Genomic DNA, 19377 nt, shown 5'->3' with positions numbered 1-19377 from the left:
ACACCACAGCACATGTGCGGCCCGGTGTTCGAAGTAAAGGGTACCTTTTCCAAATGGCAGCTTAGGTGGGGAGCATGCAAGCATGGGCCGTTATCAGGTATATGAAGGGAGGTGATGGTCTGAACTGAGGAACTCTGTGCGGGCTGCCAGAAGCGCAGAGCTCCCCTTCCTCTCTTCTGGCACATTGATTAGGTGGCTCCCATCCTCTCTGGGGCTCATTGTTTTATCCTCTGTGGCAAGCTTCTGTTCAAATTTGATCTTAACCTGCTAAGTATGGAGGTTGCCAGGCCTATAGGCATAGTAGAATGTTGGCAGGTGGTTACCCACATATTTAGCTAGTTACTAATATTAAGAAAATTAAATACTAGATTGAGTGATGCTTGCAGCCAATCAGTGGTGTGAAGTTTTCTGGGCAACTTCTTCAGCACATACATATTCAGTAACATTGTTCTCATGAGACAGTCATATATATGTTCAATGTATTGTTCAATGTATTTATTGACTTTTTAAAGTTAATGTTCTGATTCATTCTCTGTCACACTGTTATGAATTTAAATGTAACTGGTTTGTTATAATGTAAACAGGAGTGAAGGCTATGTCAGCTGTACCTCGGTATATAAACAAATGCTAAATAAATAAAAAATAAATAAATAAATATGTCTTTTCAGATGCGGCAGTCAGGCTTGCACACAGTGCTCAGGGATGCTGTCTCACCATGTAGTGATACGGATGCATTGCAGCACTCTTCATAGTTTGCCATTCCCTTCTTGATGATTCTTAGCATTCTGTTCGCTGTTGACAGCCTTGGCACAATGAGCAGTCAGTTGTGATGTGCTGACCATTATCAAGCCTAGATCTTTGCCTGGGTTGTGGCTCTTAGTGTGGAGCCTAACATTCTGTGTGCATCACCTTGCACTGGGCACATTGAATTTCTTCTGCCGTTGGGGGTGCCCAGTCTTCCTGTCTTGCGTGTTACTCCTGTGGCTTGTCACGATCCACATGTGATTTAACTACTCTGAATAATCAGGGGGTATGAAATTAATATGATTTCTTTTATGGTAGTTACTGTATCATCTCGCCCCCACACTCCCACTTCGCCGAACACCACTACCATCCCACATGAAAAGTTCTGATGAATGCACATGAAAAGTTCTGATGAATGCTCATGGCAGCCAGGCTTGTGCCTCTACCCTATGATTGGGATGCTTTTGTTTTGGCGCATGTCCTCATTGGGAAAAGCATGACCTCAGTCACATTTCTACAATAGGGGAAATGGCTATTCAGCCTGGAGCACTGTAGTGAAGAAGCAGTCAGTCTATGAAGCAGGCATGATATGGCAGTCCCATTGGCTCACCATTAGGGTCTAGCCAGCATGGATAGTGGGGCTAGGTAGTAATGATGCCAGAGAGGGACTGCATGGTCCATCCAGTCTTGCCCTGCAGGTTCTCATGGCGGTAACTGACGCTTCATGCAATTTGCCCCCATGCTTCTGTTGGGGGTGGTAAATGACACTCTGTGAAGGTTACCCTCTAAGCCAGGGGTGGGCAAGTCCGGTCCTCGAGGGCTGCAAACCAGTCGGGTTTTCAGGATACCCCTAATGAATATGCATGAAATAGATCTGCATACAACTGAGGCAGTGTGTATGCAGGTCTCTCTCATGCATATTCATTAAGGATATCCTGAAAACCCGACTGGTTTGCAGCCCTCGAGGACCGGAATTACCCACCCCTGCTCTAAGCCTTATTTACGTTCAAAACCGAGCAGCTGTGAAACCCATAACAAATTTACTATTAGTAACAATTTTGGTGTGAGCAGCCTTCTTGACATTAGACAAAGCTGCTTGAACATTCATTGTTTATGGACTTTGCATTTGATACAATCTGCTGGTAATCATGCTGGGGACTGTGGGAGCATCCATTGGTTGGCAGCCTGTCTTGCCAGTTTATGTCCTTATTTATATTCCTTTGGAGTTCTTATGATGTAATATATATAATCATATCATAGCATGCCTGGTAATGTTTCTTAATTAGGCCCCGTCAGAATGACCTTGAGTTTGCAGGAGATGTACAGGGAAAGGTTCCCTCAGCGGGCTCAGCACTGGTGCATCTGTGTCTGGCACAACGTACATAGGGAACCCTATGAAATGATTTTTTTGTATATAGCATTAACACTCACAATTTACTGTAATCTTATAACAATTTAGTTGTCAATATTACTACTTATTAACAGCTATTAACATAATGCATACAAGTCATTTTTTATCATTTTATTAATTACATCCATTGATGTTTATAATAGCCATACAGTAATACAAAAACATGTGCAACTTGATGTACATAAATATCCAAACTTATTTAGCAGCAGTATATTCACATCTAAAACCATATACCCACTACATTCATTCATCCACATACACTCCCCACCCATTAAAGCCCATCTATTTCCTTTTACTAGTTCACCACACGTTATTAACTTAAAGTGCTTAACATGAATTATTATTGAATCCTAAAAAAACTCTTCCACGGGAGCAGTTCACAACGTCCAAACAGGGATCCCCGTTTCGCCGCATGATTATATATAAGGCAGAGTTTATATATGCGAAAGCTCATACGATGAAGCCTATTATGAAGGTCATGATAATATAAGATCTTTCTCATTACCAGTTACAGCGTCTGAATTTTTGGGGGATTATTTACAAAATTGGTAGATGATATGAGCCATGTATATTCTTTTACCCCAGCTCACTAATTCTATTGTTAAGGAGTAGTCAATCACCTTTCTAATGCAAATGTCAAATATTTATTCATGTAATGAAGATTTTTAATACAAATGTACACATTACTACCTCCAAAAACTGATTCAATACAAATACAAAAATTTCCATTCATAACTACACACACCATTCACAACTCTACCCCATTTGTACACACCCCATCAAACATGTATAAATACATCCTGTGACACAGAATTTTTAAAAATAAAATCGTGCTTTTCAAATGACTGCTTCCACAAAAACACAATTGCAATGAATTTCATATTAATTCTTAGACACAGTTCCTCCAATGTTGTCCTCCACCGGAACGTGATCAGTCACTCAGTCCGGTAAAGACTGCTCAAGTTTTGCACATATCCTTATACTTTACTTTATCAGGTTTATGAATCACATAAATGCCCCAAATCATGTGATTCAAATCACAATTCCAGAAACCTGACAGCCGCAGTTAATTGTCTCATGATCCAATTCTCCAAATAGATGTACTTTACAACATGCCCGACGCCATGGCGTTTCGGCGGCCGTCCCGCCGCCTTCATCAGGGGACTATTCCAACTTAGTCCTGAACCCGGACCTCAGCTTTTGGATTAACACTGGCTTGCTGCCACTGGCAGATCTTTATATGTGTCTTCCAACTGCCAATGTTGAAAAAAGACATTTATTCTCTGAAGCACTTAAGCACGGCATATCATATTAGCAGTATTACTGTGTTATTCAAAGCAATATTGTCATACTTTGCAACCAACCACCCTCCTCACACACACCAAAGCAGACTTACCCACAGTCACCATGAAACACCAACTTTCTTACACAGCTGTGAGCTTAAACTCCTGGATTTAAACCCCCCCAAAAACCACACCCCTCCCCCACCCCATGTCGTGACATCATCAATGCACAGCCAATCTTAGTATTTATTTTTCAGTGTGATATTTATTGAATAAAATGGATCAAAAAGATTTTTGAAAGTGCATCTATAGATGAGGCTTGCAATCATTTGTAAATTTTCTTTCTCACTAAATGTGTTCAAGGGAACTAATCCCTTCATAAATTTATGGATCTCTACCTTTCAAACACAACTTTTAACCACATCAACTAGAATGGGAGAAACCCAACCTGATTGGGAACTCCTAGTTTCAACATTCATTAAAGAAATACTAAAACACTGTATCTGAGTGAAGGCTTCTTTTATACATACAAAAAACCACTCAACCAGGACACATTATAAACCAATGTCGAGGGGTGATAGAGGTAGGATTCCAACGGAATTTGTAGTGGAGTTGACAACGTGGGCCATGATGCAAAATTATTTTTGTGTTGGACAATGATTCTTCAAACAGGTAAAGGGGGTGGCAATGGGGGCGTCAATGGTGCCTGACATAGCCAACCTGTACATGGGATTTTTTGAAAAAGGGATTGTAGCCGAGTCACCTTATAAGGAAAAGATGAAATTGTGGAAGCATTTTATTGATGACATTCTGGGGATTTGGGAGGATTCTAGAGAGGATTTTGAGTGATTTTTGTCTTGTTGAACTCACAAAATCCAAATTTGAACTTTACAGCAGAAATTGATGGCTGCTTGTTACATTTTCTTGACATTCAAATCAGCATAGAGAACAAGTTTATGTTCACAATATTTAGAAAGAATACCGACCGTAATACTGTCCTGCATTTTAGAAGTTGCCATCCGGCCTCTTTGAAAATGAATATCCCTATGGGATAATTTCTTCATCTTAGAAAGTTGTGCTCTTCAAATGCTGAATATATGTTAAGGGCTGGGGAAATGTTTCAAAGGTTTAAAGATAGAGGGTACCCTAAAAGAGTTTTAAAAAAGGTATTGAAAAGAGGAAGATGGGCAAATAGAGACTTGTTATTGAAGCCTCAAAAGAAAGATAAAGAGTCAAATATGACATGTGTATTACCCTTCTCCCCAGATGCCTGGAAGGTACAGAAGAGCATTGTTAGGCATTGGAACATTTTGAAACTTAATCAGATTTTTTTTTTATTATTATTTCTCAAACTTTTTACAAACAACAAGTTACAGATGTATGGAGTCTTTAAGGAATCAGGAAAAAAAATGAAAAAAGAAAACATAAATTTAACAATATAAATAATATTGACTTCTTACTCCATATTTTTCTAAGTCCTCAACAATCGGGGGATCAAGAATAAGAAATAAACAAGGCATAACTATAATAGAAAAGACTTAGAAATATTAAGACGAACAAACTAGGTTTGCCTTTCTACTATAAGTCATAGAGCATAATGTCTTACTGAGGGTTAGTATCTCCCATAGCTTGGTTAATTTTCTCAGAAATAAAAGTTTTCAGTTGTGAAGGTTGGAAAAAACAATATTTGATCTTTTGATATTCAATACAACACTTGCACGGAAACTTTAATTTATACAAGGCTCCCATTGCTAACACTGCTGGTCTTAAACTAATAAACTCTTTCCTCCTTTTTTGAGTCTCTTTGGTTACATCTGGGAACATCCTTACCTCCATTTGACAAAATTTTTCTTTTATGTTTCTAAAGAATAACTTCTGTACCCATTCTTTATCAGTTGTTAATAAAAAGGAAATTAACAATGTGGAAGGTTGTGCCATTTCTAAGCTAGTAGATTCGAATATGTCTGTTACATTTAATGGCATCATAGACTGGTAAACTTGATTTTTATCTGAAGAAGCTTTCCAAGAGGGAATATAATATACTTGAGTTAAAGGAGGAAGGGCTTGTTGGGGAATTTTAAGAAATTCTAATGCAAACCTGTTCCACATTTCTTTAGCTGAAAAATTTGACAATTTAGGCAAGTTTACTAATCTCAGGTTTTTACTTCTCATTTGATTTTCAATATTTTCCATCTTTCTAATAAGATATTGATTTTCTTTCATAACAGATTCATTTAAATTTATCAACTTTTTTAATTCCACAGAATTGTTTTCAATAGTTTTGTCCCTTAATTTATCATCAATAGTTATCTTATTTACTTTCAACTCTATTTTTTCTATAGTTTTAACTATTGGTGATAATTGCAATGATACATTCTTATTTAAAGTTACCAAAGTTTCCCAAATAATTTCCAAGGAAAAGTTAGGTGGTCTCACAATTGGTAATAATTCAATATTCTCCCTATCTATACCAAGTCCTTCCCCCCTGTAGCACTAGAAACTCTAGTTTGCACAACCCTGATGTGGGCATCCATAGGGCCCAACACCGGACTAGCTAAGTCGGATTCAATAGCCAGCCTCTCCCTTGCCCTACGTTTGCGGGCCGAAACATAACAGAATGCAAGGCCTTCCGAGGCCTCCTGAAACATAACAGAATGCAAGGCCATGTGTCCAGTGAACGTGTTCTTGTGATGGAATCCTGCTTCAGAATTTTCTTTCCAAGTTTGTTTCTGGATTTTTAATTGTACTCTGGAAATTTATTTTTTCTTTGGCCTTTGGTTCTCGACCTGCTGGAGGCACCAGCTCCCTTATTTTCATGACCTGCTGGAGACGCCAGCTCTCTTGTTTCTTATGACCTGCTGGAGGCACCAGCTTCTGGTTCCTATGACCTGCAGGAGGTGCCTGCAACAGACTTTCAGTTTCTCATTGTTTCCAGGATGGGGTTCCACGACCTGCAGGAGGCACCTGTGCCCCTCTTGATGTTTGCTGTCATAGCCTGATCCCACCCTGGAGTCCCACCAGTGTTTTCTTCTCTTTTTCCTGGTCTTCTGTTCCTCCCTTTGCTCATTTGTTCTGTGGTCCCTTTGCTCATTTGTGATGTGTTTCCTTTTGCTCGTTTGTGCTGTGGTTCTTGCTCGTCTGGGCGGTTCTCATGTTCCCTGTTCTCATGCTCCCTGTTTTCGTGCTCCCTGTTCTCATGCTCCCTCTTTTTTTTATTTTTTATGTTGGCCGCGTGTTCTCTGGTCACGTGTTCCCTGGTCTCATGTTTCTTGGTCTTTTGGGTTCTTTTTACCTTGATCCTGTTGTCTTATTTTTCCTTGGCTTCGTTTGTTTACTTGCTTTTTCTGCTTTTTTTTGCTTGTTTTGCTGTGTCCTGTCTTGCTTTTTACCTTACTGTTGCTTGTCTTATTTTGTTTGCCTTTCTAGTTGTTTCTTTTGCTCTTGTATACCCAGTATTGTTCTTGTCTCTTGGTTCCAAGTTTCTCGTTATCTGCTATCCTCTGTTCTGTTTTGTTCCTGGTCCTCCCAAAAGAGGAGGGGAGCCCCTTTAAGGGGGGGGGGGGGGGTACTGTTATGATTCCGCTTGTAGCTGTGCCACGATAGGCCTCTCACCTTTTCTCTGGAGGCCGCACCGAAGCCAGGGCCTTGCCTGGACAGTCTATCCCGGTTTTGCTCCATGGCCTGTGAGGCCACCGTTGTCATCCATGCCTACCTGAGACCTGCTCTGCTTCCTCCTTGACTTTCTGGTTTGGGCCTCGCCCCTTTTTCCTAAGGGGTCGGCCTGCAGCTCTTCTCTTTAGTTATAGGGCTAGCCGGGTTTGGCCCATCTAAACTCCTCCCAGGGAGTTGCCTGCTTCCTGCTCTATAAAAGGACTTCTCTTTCAGTTCTGCTTTGCCTTGCATTGCAGTTACTTGCTCCTGGATGTCTTGCCTTCCAGCGCTCCATCAGGCCTTCATTCTTCGTTGCAGCTCCATGTCTCGTCTTGATGTCAGTGATCCCGTCCTGATGTTCCTTGCTTGTTCCTGATGTCCTGTACCCCCAAGTTCCTCGTTGCCTCCTTTCCTGGCATGCCATGTCATGGTCTGTGTCCAGCCCATGGGTAGTGGCTGTGTAGGGTGCTCATGGTACAAGGCTATCTTCATCTGCGCAGTACAAGCCTCCGGAAGACTTCTGCTTCAGTCCTGAGTTGTCTTTGAATCCTTGTTTGCTTTCGTCCCGTTCTTTGGAGTTCCTTGCATTGTGTCAATCCATGCCAAAGACTCTGACTGAACCTGTGCCATTCAAGCATGGTCTGTGACCAGCCTAGGATGGGCTGTGTGGGGCACACCTTGGCACAGGCTTCTACCGAATCTTTGCCATGTTCCAGGTTTTCATCTATTCCACACCTTGCCTAGAGCCTGCTTCGCATTCACGCATGGTCCGCGACCAGCCCATGGGTAGTGGCTGTGTAGGGCGCACTGTGTCGCAGTCTCAACCCAGTATTTGATCTTGCTCCTGAATACCTTTGCTTGCAGAACCTTGCTTCTGAACCTTCATCCAAAGTCCTTGCACGAGTCTTCGTCTGCGCACCCAAGTGAGTCTTCATCTGTAGCTCCAAGTTCCTCATCTATGTCTAGAATTTCTATGTTCCAGAGCCTTCATCTGCCCTCATCCGTAGTCCGGCCTGCTGCTTCTTGTCATTCCTTGTGGCAAGTCCGAAAAGGCTGGGAATGGTCGTAGGACTGTTCAATAACCAACACTATGTGTTGGCTTCAGAAGCATGCAGGTCTGGCAGAGAGTCAGACCGTCCATCTCCACCCATACTGGGACACATCTTGCCTACCTCGGTACTGCCTTGGAGTCCTCTGGGGTCATGCCAAGACCTAAGGGCACACTATCTCAACAAGTTGGGACTGCTCTCCTCCCAGCGCTCCCTAACAGAATGCAAGGCCTCTTAAGGTCTCCTGAAACATAACAAACATGGAAGTAACCTGCATAGAGTGGCGGTTATTATCCTTAATAGAAACATGGAAGTTACCTGCATGGAGTGGAAGATACTATCCTTAACAGAAACATGGAAGTAACCTGCATGGAGTGGAAGTTGCTATCCTTAACAGAAACATGGAAGTAACCTGTATGGAGTGGAGGTTGCTATCCTTAACAGAAGCATGGAAGTAACCTGCACGGAGTGGAAGTTGCTATCCTTAACAGAAACATGGAAGTAACCTGCACGGAGTGGCAGTTAATATCCTTAACAGAAACATTGGAAGTTACCTGCATGGAGTGGAAGTTACTATACTTAACACACACATTTTTTAGTTCAAATATCTTTATTGAGAGCCTATTGCAAGAACAAGTGATCAAAAGATGATCAAAAGAAACAGAAACATTTTTCCAAAACAGAATAAACAGCAATCATGAAAACATATAACAATTTACATTTCTCATTAATACTTTACCTTAGCAAAACCTAAAATCAAGACCATAATAAAAATAGAACAAGTAAGATCTATTCCATCATGTCAAATCATAATTAAAATATCAACCGGCCTCTACATTTACACCCATCTTGCAGCAGACTTTTCATATTTGTAATAAAGACAAACTATATTCCACTAATAATGTACATTATGACATATTAATTTTCCAGCTTGATACAACCATTTTTAGAAAAATAGTAAGCAAAAAATCCAATAATTTTCCCCGAGGAAAGCTCAAAACTGGTTTGCAGAGCCAGACAATTTTGATGAATTTTGCAAATAATTTCCTCTCAAATGAGATAGCACATGCTGAACTCCTTGAGCATGTTCTAAAATAAATGACAAAAAAACAATATTTTGTTTGCTTTTTTTGTGTCAGTTTTGATGGGAGACAATAGAAACCAAAACAAGAAATATTGTTGATGCTTTCATGTCATCTTAAAATGAGAGCACAACCCCAATAATATCTTGGATGACATTAGATGCTCTACCCAAAAGAGATTCAAGCATAGAAAAGATAATCAAAACAGGTCAAAAAAGAACAGAGAGATGGAGGGAAATACAAAATACAGATCAACTTTAGATTTGATTTAAAATATGCAAATAGAAAACATTATGATATCTCTCCTTTAGAATAGAAGTTTACTGGCAAACTACAGTTCAAATACTTTTATAAGTAGAAGTGAATAAGCCTGTTAAAATATGACAGAAAATTAATTTTTAATACTGTGTTAAGATGATAGAGTGGAAAATCTTTCATAAAATGCATTCAGGTTTATAAATGAGCTCTGCTGTCCACCTTATTTTATTCTTTAGATACATATCCATGTACTTATTTCTTAAAATTATTTTAGACTTATTTTGATACTGCCACTAGATGAATGAAGTATTATAGAACGGTAGTGAGTATTGAGGTTCTATTAGCCCCTGCTCCAAAGAGATTGTCTAGACAACAGGAGATAAAGTGACTTGTCCAAGATATCAAAGAATCTCAGTAGCAGAAGTGGGAGCTAAACCCTGGCTTCCCTGGCTTTAAGCCACTCTTTCCCCTCTTTTGCATGCTGCAGAAACATTCATTTTGGATATATTCTTGGATAACAAAGCATATTACCTTATTAATTTTAGGATCAGGAAAAGAAAATACACTCTTGTTTCAATGGGGGCCAACATTGTTGCAAGCTATGTACGCACTTCTATCACACAAGCACCTTGTAGATAATTTCAAACAGAACCTTTCTGGGTAATTTCCCCTTTGAAAACCACATGCAAGGCAGATGCCTACAAAGCAGCCAGGTGCACACATTGCTTCCTGCTGTTTCTGCAGGTGGCCAATTAGTGTGTGTACTTTTTTTTTTTTTTTCAATTTATACTTTATTAAAATTTTTTCATTATACACCATCCATAATTTCAAATAATCAAAAGAAATCTTGTTATACAACTAATAAAATTCAAATACCAATTTCTGGAAAATCAACCAATGTTAAACAAGAAATTATAAATGGGGGACCATTCTATAATTCATATAACCACACAATAAATCAGAAAGGAGAGAGGGTCAATAGGATTTCTTTCTGGTCTCACATTATGATGTTACTAGACTTTATTTGCCTCAGATTTATCTACAAGGAATGTCTCCAAGTGTAAAGGGTCAGAGAATATAAATTTATTTCCCTGAAAATTTATATAACATTTTGAGGGAAACTTTAAATAGGTGTGTGTACTTTTGAATAGCAAATTTCAGCGTGTTGATTTCCTCCTTCAGCCTAAATGCACCCTCAGGTAATGGATTTGTTAAATCTGACTTAACGTATATGCATTGTGAATGCCCACATGAACTTCCAGCCACTGTAAGGGGCATAATTTTGAGCTAGGGCAAGCTACCTGGGTAAATGCCTTTTGAAAAGTGTCATTATTACAGCATAAACAGAACATTAAAAACCTGCAGATATAATGGCAACTGTTTTAAAATATTGTGAAAAAATGTAAAAGTACAGTAGAAGCATAAAGGAAGTGGAAATTAAGCAGCTTCTCTACGCTGTTCTTTTGGTAATAATAAACCTCTTAGACTCCAACTCAGCTTTCTTTCTGACACGATAAGCTGATGTTACAAAAGGTTATTTTAGGGTTCACTAGCCGTGTCTACTGCATGTTGCCTTTTGTCTATCAAAATGACAAAATGATAAACTAGGTGGTATGGGATATTACTGCTTTGGCCTTTCACCTCCTGAAGGCCAGATTTGAAACAAGGTCACACGTTCACTGCTGTGAGCTCATTTTGCCTTTAGACAAGTAGATACACAATCCTCAGTAATAAGGAATTAAAGCCCCAGGACTAAATAAGCATGCAAAAGAATTGCCCTTCTGCCATAAGGGAATGACCTCCCAAGCTGTGACTGAGTCGGATTTGTAGATCTGCTCGTCAAGAATCACATTACGCCCACCCTGAATGTACCTGACCTGAAGATAAACAGATGAGTTCGGTCATTAAAGACAGCAATTCTTTTTATAAGCATATCTACTAACAACAAGAGATAATATAGGACATTTTCAAACAAATCTACTCTAAAATTAAACGTTAACTAAGAAATATCAAAATATTAAAGTTATGTGGCACATAATTTCATCTTTCTCTCTCTCTCTCAATATCCCAATCAAATAAAAGAAAACATATTTCAGAGATGCATTTTATGCAAAAATAGTTACACATCGTAATAATATATCAGCATAGACTTTTAATCAAAAATTATCTTTTGGTTGTTTTCCAGTAGTGGGCCCCATTCTCATTAGTCTTGTTAGAAAGATGGCTTCCCAGAATTATTAAGAAAACAATTCAACCTCGTGACTATATTTCTATAAATGTCCTTGTATAATTTTTAGTTAAAAACCATCAGGATTAAATCAATCACAGGACAGTAGAAGAGGATCCTGCAAAGCTGATCTATTGGACTGAGGTATCCATCAGAACTCTGCACAGCTGAAAACCCTCCCATCGTGGTGATCTTTCTCCTGCAAAAGAAGCAAAATTAAAATGCACAAAGTCTGCATTATCAGTATACAGACTGCATAACTATAACATGTGATCCACCCATCCCTCTGCCTGTATGATTGATGCACCTTTGTCAACTCTGCATGAACTTTATATTTCATAACATTCAATACAAAGAAAAAGTAAAATGAATGTTATACTCCCACGAAGGGACTTCACAAATAGAGAAACTGAAAAATAGAAATGATGGCAGAAAGGACCAAATGATCCACCCAGTCTGCCCAACAAGCTTATGCTTAAGCCAGTAGCTGCTGCACCTCATGATAATCAGTTTCCCAGACGTAAAAGTCAGGACCCTCAGATTCCGTTTGAATGCAATTTCCCTTAACCCTTCCCGTGGAAGCAGAGAGCAGTGATGGAGCTGCATCAAAAGTATCAGGCTTAGGGATTAAGAATAGTAAAAGCCACAACAGCAAGTTACCCCCATGCACTCTTTTCTTTATTTCCATCTTCTAGTATTTAGGAATCCACAGTGTTTAGCCCATGCCCCTTTGAATTCCTTCACTGTTTTCATCTTCACCACCTCCTCCAGAAAGGCATTTTAGGCATTCATCACCCTCTCTGTGAAGAAATGTTTCCTGACATTGGTTCTGAGTCATCCTCCCTGGAGTTTCATTTTATGACCCCTTGTTCTATTGATTTCTTTCAAATAGAAAAAGGTTTGACGATTGTGGATCATTAAAACCTTTCAGGTACCTGAAGGTCTGTATCATATCTCTCCTCCAGGGTATACATATTCACAAGGTATTGTCAGTACTCATTCCTGAGAGCAACCTGGAGGAGTGGAAGAAGGTCAACCTCCTGCAGCCCATGCTACAAACACCTAGCTGCGGCCCTCTCTAGGGATGCAATGAGTAATAATTTGGTGCATGTGGATTGGTGGCCCACAAAAGCAATGCAGGTGTTATATCTAAGGAAATTTAAAAGAAGATGTTCTTTGAACACTGTGAGACATTTATAAACTGGTAGTGCTGGAACTAAGGCTTCAGCACCAGTGTTTTGTTATGTTTGCACAGCACCAGTGGTGACTTTAGCACAGAAAATAGTTTTGTCTTTTTCAGTAAAGGCTAATAACACTGCCTGAATATTTTTTGACTTCAGCAAGTATATCTGAACATTCAAAGTGATGGGAATAACTATGAGTGAAAATGATGAAAGAACATGAAAGACATATGTCTGCTAGGCTTATTTCAGTTTTAGGCAATGGTTGTAGTGATTTATACCATTGGTAAAAGTGTAAGTAAAAGTAAATCATGACCTGTCAGTAATTTAAATGTAGGAACAGCATGCATATTTCTTGCCAGAAAGAAGCACACTGTACATTTCCTCTTATGCTGATATGCAGTAGATAGCTTCCTATGAAAGAGCAGCAAGATGTCTGTTTATATTATTTTTTTCATTGCGTTATACTATGAGGAGAGAATGACCGTAGAAAAAGATAACATTGTGAAGTAGCTCAGGTATTGATCTTTGAGTCAGGCAACATCAGGAGTTCAAGACTCATTTCTGCCACTGATGTTCTCTGTGGCCTGAATCAAGTCATGTACAGAAAGTCATTTGATCTACCTGAAATTAGTTAATAGTAATAAAATTGTTCCTTCTTTTTATATCCTTTGGAAGGTTTATGTAAACAGAGTGCCAGAAATATGCTACCATACAAAAAATCAAGAACCCACCATGTATAATCACAAGCACAATGAGATCTTAGGACACTCACACTTTTGCCACATACCCGTGGTCTTCTCCTGGAGATTCAAGCACAAAGATAAGTGCAGTTCCAAAATATTGGGGTTTTTTGTACAAAAGAAAAAATGCTCTAAAAAAAGTATCAACAAGGTTACGCATTAATGACCGATGATTATAAACCACAGTACATTAAGGGGAATACGACATGCAACCCTAGTACTATATGAAGGTCATCACACAATTTATTGAACATTCAAGTGTTCCTTGGTTTCCTTGAATTTTCATTTGAAGTGAGAAACATGCTACCAACATACCCTGGAGATGGCTGTGTGAATCAGGTGCTACCAACATACCTTAGAGATAACTGTGTGTATATTTTTTAAATATTGAACTGCAAAGCATGTTGATGTGCCATTTGGATGACAGGTTCTATGTAAATAAATCATTATTAACATTATGATTGCTTTCATCACTAGTCAGCTAAAAAGGAAATATGACAAAAAATGTGCTTTTTTATATGAATATTACCAAAGACCAAACATTTTTCGAGGTGAATATAAAAACAGGTGAATGTAATGAATGGAGGTGGATCCTTGGGCCGACTGTTGGATGCACAGTCGGGAGGCAGAACACGCCTGACTGAGGCCTGGACTTCACCTGGAAACCCGAGGTGCCCCCAGAGAAGCTGTTGACGCCCGAGTCGCTAGGGCTTAGGTGTCTTCGCCCTGGAAGCCCGAGGTTCCCCCAGGAGGAGCCCGTAGGAACCTGGACCGCTGGGACTTAGGAGAAGTTGGCGTAGAAGAAATCCCGGAGTGGAGCTGGAGCTGAGGTGGAACCCGGAGAAGATAGGGAGCAATCAGATCCGGCTGGCAGCTGGAGTCGAAGACGAGGGAGCGGTCCGAGGTCAGGCGGGCAGCAGGAATCAGCACGAGTAACAGTCCGGGGTCTAGGCAGGCAGCAGGAATCAGCACGAGTAAACAGTCCGGGGTCTAGGCAGGCAGCAGGAATCAGCACGAGTAACCAGTCCGGGATCTAGGCAGGCAGCAGGAATCCAAAAACGAGTAGGCAGTCTGAAGTAAGGCACAACAGTAAACAGGAACTCTGAAACTGAAGAGCAGGAACAAGAATACCAGGAACAGCAACTAATCCAACCAAGAGACCTCGTTGCAAGGCAATTTCTGAGGGACTGACGCCGGCTTAAATCTCCCGCGAGCGCTGACGTCAAACGGGGGGCGGTTCAGCACATCCGGGTGCTGGGCCGTGAAAAGCCCGGCCCTTGCGCGCGCGCGCGTTCCCCCGAGGGGGAGGTTGGCGGCGTCCCGCACGAGGAGAGGCCATCCCCACGCGGCCCGACCGACCCCGAATCCGCGGATCGCGGCAAGGCCCCGGAACCCGCAGAGGAGGTAAGGACTCGGGCGCCACCGCGGCAACCGAGACCGCAACAGTACCCCCCCCTTATGCCCTCTCCGCCGAGGACCGGGTTTCCCGGGATTGTCCAGATGGAATTGAGTTAGCAGTGATTTGTCCAAGATGTTCCGAGCTGGTTCCCATGAGTTCTCTTCGGGGCCGCACCCCTCCCATGCCAGCAGATATTCCCAGCGACGGGTGTGGAAGTGGACGTCCAAGACCTCCCATACCTGATATGTAGTCTCTCCAGTTGAAGGTGAAGATAGTGCGTCCGTGGAGGGATGGTGGAATCGTGAAAGTACCACCGGTTTCAGCAAGGAGACGTGGAAAACGTTATGTATGCGGAGTGAAGACGGGAGGCGAAGTCTATAGGATACCATTCCTATACGTTCTGCAACTTGAAAAGGACCGCAGTACCTGGGAGCCAACTTGCGAGAACGGTTAGGTAGTTGGAGGTTCCGGGTGCTTAACCACACCTTGGTACCAGGTAGGAAGACTGGCACTGGACGTCGATGGCGATTAGCAAACTGCTGAGATTTTTTCGCAGCAGTGGTCAGTCTGTGTTGAATCCCCTTCCAGAGATGATGCACTTGATGTGCTGCTGTTAATGCAGCTGGTGATGGAATGGAAATAGGAACCGGTACCGGAGGCCTTGGGTGGCGACCAAACACAATCTGGAAAGGTGTTTGTCCCGTGATCGCATGGGTATGATTGTTGTAGGCGAACTCCGCCCAAGGCAGAAGAGATACCCAGTTAGACCCTTTTTCAGAGATGAAACTACGGAGGAAGGTTTTAAGTGTGCGATTCATGCGCTCCGTCTGACCATTAGTCTGGGGGTGAAATGCAGTGGACAAATTTAACTGTACCCCAAATTTTTTACAAAGGGCACGCCAGAAACGGGCCGTAAACTGTGGTCCTCTATCGGATACTATACTCTGTGGCAGTCCATGAGCGCGGAAGATGTGTTGCGTAAACAAGAGCACGAGTTCAGGCGCAGAGGGCAGCTTAGGCAAGGGTACTAGGTGAATCATTTTAGAAAAGCGGTCTACGGTTACCCAAATCACCGTATTACCTTCCGACGGTGGCAGATCCACTACAAAGTCCGTGGCAATGTGGGACCACGGTTCTGCGGGGACGGGCAGCGGTTGCAGAAGCCCCCAGGGCCGGCCACAAGACGGTTTTTGCCGGGCACATACCGGACATGGGCTCCTCTGAGGAAGTTGCTGGTGAAGCAGTAGATCCTCGGGGCCCCGAATTCGAGATCTTAGAAGGCACAGACGTCAAGCGTCGAAAAGGACGCCCCTCTTTTGCTCTCTGCTGCAAACGCCGATCAATTCGGCCCGCCAGGTCAATAAGGGAATTAAGGTTCTCCGGCAGGTCACGAGCCGCCAGCTCATCCTTAATACGGCCTGCTAAGCCCTCCAAGAACACGCCCCGAAGCGCTTCATCTTGCCAGCCTACCTCCTGGGCGAGCGTGCGGAATTCCAACGCGTAGTCTGCAAGAGTCCGCGTTCCTTGCCGGAGCTGGAGTAACTCTGTGGTAGCGGAAGCCTGTCGTGCCGGCTCATCAAAAGCCGCTTTGAACTCCTCCACAAAACAATTCAAATCTCCCAGTGCCGGATCACTATTCTCCCACATGGGGGAAGCCCAGTTCAGGGCCCGCCCGTCCAAAAGGGAGAAAATGTACGCCACCTTGGCGCCATCTGTAGGAAACTGGGTAGGCAGTAGTGCAAAGCGCACATAACATTGGTTTAAAAACCCACGACACGCCTTGGCATCCCCGGAATAGCGAGATGGAGCTGGAAGCTGCGTAGGCGACTGGAGGGTTACCAGTGGTACTGGAGCGGGTACTGGTACCGGAACAGGTGCGGGCGGCTCGGCATCCATGCGAGCGGCCAACCGCTCTACTGTTGCGGCCAGGGAGTCTAGGACCTGTTGTTGCTGAACTAAACGCTGGGCCAAACCCGGAATGGCCTGTAGACCGGCGAGGTCTGCCGGATCCATGGCCTTGCAAACTGTAATGAATGGAGGTGGATCCTTGGGCCGACTGTTGGATGCACAGTCGGGAGGCAGAACACGCCTGACTGAGGCCTGGACTTCACCTGGAAACCCGAGGCGCCCCCAGAGAAGCTGTTGACGCCTGAGTCGCTAGGGCTTAGGTGTCTTCACCCTGGAAGCCCGAGGTTCCCCCAGGAGGCCATACATGTACTTTGTCATGCTGCTCTGTCCTCTAATCTCTCTCCTGTACTTACTACGGATGTGAATCAGGCTTCGGACGATTGAAAAAAATCAGACGATATTTTCAAAATCGTCAGAAATCGGGGGCTCCCCCAAAACAATAGGAAAACCCCACAATATTGATCGTGGGGGTTCTCTTATCATTTTGGGGGAGGGCGGGAAAAACGGCACACAAAAATAACCCCTAAACCCACCCCGACCCTTTAAAACTAATACCTTAGCTTCCCCCACCCTCCTGACCCCCCCAAAAACTTTTTACAGGTACCTGGTGGCCCAGTGGAGGTCGCTGGTGCAATCTCCCGCTCCCGGGCCGTCGGCTGCCACTAATCAAAATGGCGCTGATGGCCCTTTGCCCTTACCATGTGACAGGGTATCCGTGCCATTGGCCGGACCCTGTCACATGGTAGGAGCACTGGATGGCCGGCGCCATCTTGTGCTCCTACCATGTGACAGGGGCTGACCAATGGCACCGGTAGCCCCTGTGACATAGTAAGGGCAAAGGCTATCGGCGCCATTTCGAATACTGGCAGCCGACGGTCCGAGTGCAGGAGGTCGCTCCCGGACCCCCGCTGGACTTTTGGCAAGTCTTGTGGGGGTCAGGAGGGTCCCCCAAGACTTGCCAAAAGCCTCTGGTGGTCCAGCAGGGGTCCAGGAGCGATCTCCTGCACTCGGGCCATCGGCTGCCAGTAATCAAAATGGCGCTGATAGCCTTTGCCCTTACTGTGTCACAGGTGCTACCAGTGCCATTGGTCAGCCCCTGTCACATGGTAGGAGCACAAGATGGCGCAGGCCATCCAGTGCTCTTACCATGTGACAGGGTCCGGCCAATGGCATGGATACCCTGTCACATGGTAAGGGCAAAGGGCCATCGGCGCCATTTTGATTAGTGGCAGCCGATGGCCCGGGAGCGGGAGATTGCACCAGCGACCTCCACTGGGCCACCAGGTACCTGTAAAAAGTTTTTTGGGGGGTCTGGAGGGTGGGGGAAGCTAAGGTATTAGTTTTAAAGGGTCGGGGTGGGTTTTTTGTTTATCGGCTCGGGCGCAGCCGATAAACAAAACCGCGATCGGGCCCGTTGAAAAAAACCCCACATGTGAATCGGAACTGGAATCCGAACTGATTCCGGTTCCGATTCACATTCTCTAGTACTTACATCTAGAGATGTGAATCGTGTCCTCGATCGTCTTAACGATCGATTTTGGCTGGGAAAGGAGGGGGAGGGGGAGGGGGAGGGAATCGTATTGTTGCCGTTTGGGGGGGTAAAATATCGTGCAGGAGGTCGTTCAGCGAGGCGCTGGAACCCTCGCTGAACGACCTCCTGCAGTCGATCTCCTGCCGGCGCCATTTTCCGTACGGAAAACGATTCGCGGCGGGAAATCGCTCCCTGACCCCCGCTGGACCTCCAGGAACTTTTGGCCAGCTTGGGGGGGGGGCCTCCTGACCCCCACAAGACTTGCCAAAAGTCCAGCGGGGGTCCGGAAGGACCTCCTGCCGTCCAATCGTGTTCGTCTATGGCCGCCGCCATTTTTCGGCGCCATTTTGGAAAATGGCGCCGGCTGAAGACAACAAGATTCAGTAGCAGGAGCCCGTTCCGGACCGCTGCCGTTCCGGACCGCCGCTGGACCCCCAGGTTATTTAAGTCATTTGGGGGGGGGTTCGGGAGGGTGGGGGATTTAATTTAAAGGGTCGGGGGTGGGTTTTAGGAGGTTTTAGTGTGCCGGCTCACGATTCTAACGATTTATAACGATAAATCGTTAGAATCTCTATTGTATTGTGTTCCATAACGGTTTAAGACGATATTAAAATTATCGGACGATAATTTTAATCGTCCTAAAACAATTCACATCCCTACTTACATCAGTCTCTGTTTTACACCAGATAATTAGATGCTGCATCTATACTTTTCTCCCTGGAATGTTCTTCCTTCAATAAACACAACACATCCAAGTTATTAGTCACTGGTTTGGTCTTACTTCCTCTAAGTGCCAGAGATGTGAGTACAGGCCAAGCCTTAAACACTGGCATATCTTAGAAAGGGAAACATGAAAGGATAGGGAGGTCTATGTTGAGTAGGCTGGGATAGGGAAAGTTGTCTGGGTAAA

The 19377-nt window shown here is 43.5% G+C and overlaps 1 protein-coding gene across 11 annotated transcripts in view; it reads right to left on the bottom strand.

Moving 5' to 3' along the window:
* Positions 1 to 2326: 2326 nt before the first annotated feature.
* LOC115085632 (uncharacterized protein C8orf76 homolog) overlaps positions 2327 to 19377 on the bottom strand; it is a 112095-nt gene continuing 95044 nt past the window's right edge. For 9 of the 11 annotated variants that reach the window (XR_003854917.1, XR_003854918.1, XR_003854919.1 and 6 more), the window contains one exon: positions 10244 to 11904. Coding sequence is in view for 4 of the 11 variants with exons in the window: in XM_029591891.1 (XP_029447751.1) it covers positions 11857 to 11904 (48 nt within the window). In the remaining 7 variants the exon portion in view is untranslated. Of the gene's footprint in view, positions 3409 to 8706; positions 9228 to 10243; positions 11905 to 19377 lie in introns of those variants that run through there. The other 2 variants (XR_003854916.1, XR_003854915.1) reach the window with 2 other exon arrangements.

This window comes from Rhinatrema bivittatum, chromosome 2 (assembly GCF_901001135.1).
Source record: "Rhinatrema bivittatum chromosome 2, aRhiBiv1.1, whole genome shotgun sequence".
Classification (NCBI taxonomy): Eukaryota; Metazoa; Chordata; class Amphibia; order Gymnophiona; family Rhinatrematidae; genus Rhinatrema; species Rhinatrema bivittatum.
Note: the sequence above shows the minus strand (reverse complement) of the source record. Positions and strands in the feature narration are given on the sequence as shown.